Source organism: Pediculus humanus, genomic scaffold (assembly GCF_000006295.1).
Source record: "Pediculus humanus corporis 1103172107458 genomic scaffold, whole genome shotgun sequence".
Classification (NCBI taxonomy): Eukaryota; Metazoa; Arthropoda; class Insecta; order Psocodea; family Pediculidae; genus Pediculus; species Pediculus humanus.
In genome coordinates this window covers 242,466-247,754 of record NW_002987078.1, presented here as the reverse complement: position 1 = coordinate 247,754, position 5,289 = coordinate 242,466, and the positions used below count along the sequence as shown (strand labels likewise).

At 26.2% G+C, this 5,289-nt stretch overlaps 2 protein-coding genes across 2 annotated transcripts in view; one reads left to right on the top strand and one right to left on the bottom strand.

The window, feature by feature from the left end:
- The window catches only part of Phum_PHUM111110 (nnp-1 protein, putative), a gene marked incomplete at both ends in the record, with an annotated part of 3,268 nt that extends 3,061 nt beyond the window's left edge, over nucleotides 1-207 (top strand). Inside the window, one exon of the mRNA XM_002424077.1 lies at nucleotides 44-207. Coding sequence (XP_002424122.1) covers nucleotides 44-207 — 164 coding nt within the window. The remainder of the gene's footprint in view (nucleotides 1-43) is intronic.
- Nucleotides 208-328: 121 nt separating this feature from the next.
- Phum_PHUM111100 (uncharacterized protein) lies at nucleotides 329-2,911 on the bottom strand (the record flags this gene model as incomplete). Its single annotated transcript, XM_002424076.1, has 4 exons — nucleotides 329-436; nucleotides 581-1,095; nucleotides 1,121-2,505; nucleotides 2,865-2,911. The coding sequence occupies 4 exons, from the start codon at nucleotides 2,909-2,911 to the stop codon at nucleotides 329-331; spliced, it is 2,055 nt and encodes a 684-aa protein (XP_002424121.1).
- Nucleotides 2,912-5,289: the final 2,378 nt, after the last annotated feature.

Here is a 5,289-nt window from a genome sequence, read left to right as displayed (position 1 = left end):
GAATTAAATTCATCCGGATTGAGACGAATATCATTTGCATTAGAAAAAAATATGGCGCAAGAAAATGATGAATATTTAGAAGAAGTACGAAATTCTCCAAAAGTACCTTTCGATAGATCTAAAAAACCCGTACAAAGCGCATTAAAAAGCGGTTTGACTCCGAGTCCAATCAATCCTTTTTACAGATTTAAAAAAGTTAAATTTTAACCGGAAATTAAATATAATAAATTTTTTTTTTTTAAAAATTATTTAAGAATAATTTCTCATTCCTTTTATCGAATTTATTTCATGCCCATGACGACAAGTGAGACATCAAGAGAGAAATTTATTATAACTTACGGATGTTGAAATCCATGGAAGAGGATATTAAAAAGATTATCATAAAAAAGATGATGAGATAAAAATTATTTTCGGATACGAGGCATGATAAAACAAGCTGCAGATTATATCAAATGCGGAATGAATGAAAAAAAAAAAAGAAAATGTCGGTTTTTTTTAAATTATTAAGTATTTATTTACTTTCACTCGGCTTGGGTCGAGAATTAAAAAATATATAATTTAATCAATCTCTTTTCAAAACTTCGATAAAAGTATCTTTTTCTATTTGAATATTAGCAAACATTCTCATTCTTTTTTTCCCCTCGCTTTGATATTTTAATAATTTCATTTTTCTTGTGACGTCACCACCGTATAATTTAGCCGTGACGTCCTTTTTATAAGCTTTAAGAGTTTTCCTAGCGACGATTGTACTCCCTATGGCAGCCTGAATGGCAATTTCAACGGATTGTCTCGGTATTAATTCTTGTAATTTTTTAACCATGTTCAAAGCGGTTTCACGTACTTTTTCCTCGTGTGACAATATCGTTAATTCTTCTACTTCTTTACCGTTTAGCAAAATCCTTATTTTTTTTAACGATGCTTTTTCGAAACCGCAATTTTCGTATTCGTAACTCGCGTAACCCGACGTTAAACTTTTTAACTTGTCGTGAAAATCTAACATTATTTCGCTTAGTGGAATTTTATATTTTATCATTATTCTATTACCGTCCAAAGAAGTCACGCTTTCCTCTCTACCTCTTCGCGAAATGCATTCTTCTAAAATTTGTTGAAAATAACTAACCGGAGTGATTATGGTCGCTAATACAATCGGTTCGTAAGCTCTTCGATTCGTACGAGTCGCTCGGATAATGAAGCGGATTTCTTATTTCTACAAATTCTCCCTGATATTTTTTAACGTATTTTTTATTAATCTTTAATTTATAAGTGACGCTAGGATTTGTCAATACCACATCCGCATCGAATTCTTGTTCCAATCTCTGTCGGAAAACATCCAAATGAAGCAAACCTAAAAATCCTAATCTCCAACCCAAGCCCAAAGCCGGTGACGTTTCATCCGTGACGAAAACGGAAGGATCATTTAAACAAAGTTTTTCCAATGCAGATTTTAAATTACTGTATTGCGATTGATCTTTGGCAAATAATCCGGCAAAAACTATCGGTTGTGGTGAATTAAAGGTTTGCAAAGGTTCGACGGTTGCATCGGCTGAACATATCGTATCTCCCACTAAGGCTGATTTTATCGTTTTCATATTGCAACCTATAACACCTACTTGACCAGCTTGAAGAACGGATACTGGTTTTTCTTCCGGCGTGAGTTTGCTTGTAGATTTAACCGTGTAAACTTTGTTTTCTCTACAACTTTTAATTTCGTCACCGATTTTAACTTGACCGTTTTCAACGTAAATAAATAAAATTGAACCTCGATAATGATCGAACCAAGAGTCAATGAGAAGAGCTTTAAATGGAGGATTTCTAGAAACATTAGGATGTGGAACTTTTTCTATTACCGTTTTTAATAAATCTTCAACTCCTAATCCAGTTTTGGCAGATATTTTCAATATGGATGATTTATCAAATCCAAAAAGTGTTTCCAAATCTCGCGAAACGCTTTCAGGGTCGGCCTTAGGTAAATCTATTTTATTTAAAACTGGTATTATGGTTAATTCCTTCATAAAAGCTAAATAAAAATTTGCTATCGTTTGTGCTTGAACACCCTGATTGGCATCGACTAGTAAGATAACACCTTGACAAGCGAAAAGAGAACGATTAACTTCATTTGAAAAATCCACATGCCCTGGTGTATCTATTAAATTCAATTGATAGTCTATATTATTGTAAGAATATGATAATGATGCAGATACTGCTTTTACTGTGATTCCTCTTTCTTTTTCAACCTGTAACCTATCTAAAACTTGTTGGTTTTTTGCACTTTTGTCAATAGTTCCAGTAATTTCTAAAAACCTATCGGCTAATGTACTTTTCCCATGATCAACATGAGCAATTATACAAAAATTTCTTATGTTTTCTATAGGCACAATATTTTCATCAACTTTTTCATTTGTTTGAGTAGAAAAAAATTGTACTGTTTTCTTCTGTTTTTGTGAAACACTAAATGAAGATTTAAGTTTTGATCTTGTGTAAAGACGAACAACATTTTTTGAAAATCTTGTTAGCTAAAATTAAACAAAAATTCTATCATAAAATAAAAAGTATTATTTATATTTATTAATTAATAATAAATTTGTCAGATACCCATTAAAAATAATAAGAATTGAGTGACAAGCTAATAATGTTTTATTCACATTGAACCAATGTAATTTTAAATCTCGATTAGCAACAAAACAATAAGCATAAAAATAAATATATTTACTTTTGTGAAAAAAGAAACATTTACCCTCAGATGGAAAATTTGTATTTATTAAAAAAAAATAGAAAACAGATAACCTTAAAAATTAAAGAGCAAAGATAAAAAAAAAAAAAAAAAAAAAAAACATGATTCACAAAGAAATAGTTATTGTTTGAACAAAAAAAAAAATTTGTAAATAAGAGGGTCATAACCAGAGGAAGTCATGGGCTATTAAAATACAATATTAAACAATAAAAATACAATTTAACTTCTTAATGATAAATAAAATAACTTAATAAATAATTATTGATAAAGACAACAACACATTTTCCTATTATTTTCAAAAAAAAAAACAACATTGATCACTATTAATATTAATTGTATAAAATTTTTAAAATTTGCTTACCATTTTAATCAATTGAAAAAATTACTTCATGTAAAAATTGTAAAAATTAATCTTGCGATGCATTAAAATTTGAATATTATGCATTTCAATATAATACACATTCATATAAGTACATATTATCAAGACATTTTGTAGCTCATAGAAAATATTTTTATGAAATGATTCTCCATTTTTTATGTATCATTCAAATTCATTTTCTTTCTTTTTTTAAATACGATTTTACTTAATGTAATCGCAAGAAAACAATCAGTTTCATTTATTACTTATTTTCTCAATAAAAAAAAAAAAAAAAAATTTAAAAAAAAAAACAATAATTAATTGTTAAATAATAATTATCCATGAATTTTTTCATATGGTTTTATTAACCGACATACCGGAATAATACGAATTAAATAAATTTCTTCTGCTTCAATCACGTGGTTTGGCGCCATAAAAATTAACGTTCTAATGACCGTTAGGAATTGTTATTTTTTGAATGCATAATAATTTTTTAGAAAATTCAGGTGTAAAAATAAAAAATAATGTATTAATTTAAGTTAGTTTGTTGTTTGTATTTTTATTGTTTGTTATTTTCTCAAGTAATAGAAACAAATTTTAAATATTTGGGCCTCAGTTTTCGAAAAAAAAACAAAAATTCAATTTTTTTTTTTTTTTTATAATTTAATGTGTATTTAATTTGTAAGCAATTCGAGTTTATTATTGTATTCGATTAAAAAAAAACAATAATTAATTAATTAAATTTTTAAATTTAATTAATTTTAGCATGATGTCATCCACCTTTAATAAATATATATATATATATATAAAAAAAAAGCAGAATGATCACGATGTTATTTTCATACATTCCATTCTCAAGCATTAGTGCAGTGCGTGACATTTGAAATAATAATTTTTTTTTTCTCGTTTATTATAATGTTTTAAGTGTTTTTTATTTTAGGGATAAACAATGAAGGGATATTGTTGAAGAAGTTGATTTTTTTTGTTTTACATCAAAGCGAATAAAATATAATTAAAGAGCTTTTACGGTTCCAAATCATATTAACCAAATGTATCACGCATCAATCAAATGTAGGTCAAGGAAATTGAAATCTGAGGATCACCAAATGTTTTATATCAAAAGAAAAAAAAAGGATCAATCAAAATTTTATAAATAAAATTACCTTTTTTAATATAATTTCAATTACTTTTTTACATGACAAAAAAAAAAAAAATTTATCAATCACATTACAAAAAAATCATCCAATGGACATGAGTGTAAATTAATATATGTTTTTTAAAATTAATGTCAAAACTTACTGTTGATGAAATTTGAAATCAGGGTCTTATGTCAAAAGTTCATGGGTGACGGTCGCCAGACTCTTTTCAAACATGAAAGAAAAAAAAAAAAAAAAGCAATTCGTTTACATTTGTCTGAGACAAATAAATTTTTGCACGTAGCTGCAATAAAAATCATTTAAATAAAAAATATAATGAGTCACGGTTCACAAAAAAAAAAAAAAAAAAAAAAATTTATTATATGTACATGAATTATTATTCCTTTTGACAAACAATCAAAAATTTATAATTTTTCTTTCCACAGAATAATAATTTTTAATTTTGTTTAAATGTTTGTTTTATAATAATGGATGATACCTAATTGTTTAACTTTTTTTTTCCATAAATGATAATAATCATGATTTTATGAATGAAAATGTAATATTTTGTCTGTTGTATAAAATTTAAGGGAAAAACATCAAAAACCTAATTAAATCTAAATTATGGGAAAAAATAAGAATTTTTCTACTAATGTTGATCATAACATTTTCAAATTTAAATCTCAAATTTGAACTTTATTTAAATTTCTTTTTGATTGAGCTTAAATTAAGAAACAATAACTCCAGGATTTTGGAAGCTGATAGCTTTTCTACAAGATACACTTTTAGGATTAATGGTGGAAAACCCCAAAAGTACCAAAAAAAAAGTGGAAAACAATTAATAAAAATTTTTTTTGTTATTGATATTAAAAAAAAAAACATTTCAAACATTTCCTTTTGCTAAAGTTTTGTCAAGTTATATAAATTTTTTTTTTTTTCACGAACTAGGAAGATAAAAGGTCATTTTTAAAGTACATAAAAACTTTTTTTTTACATCAAATTGTTTTTTTTTTTTTTTTTTTTTTTTTACCGTGCAAAATATCACGTTCTACAAAAAGAGCCTT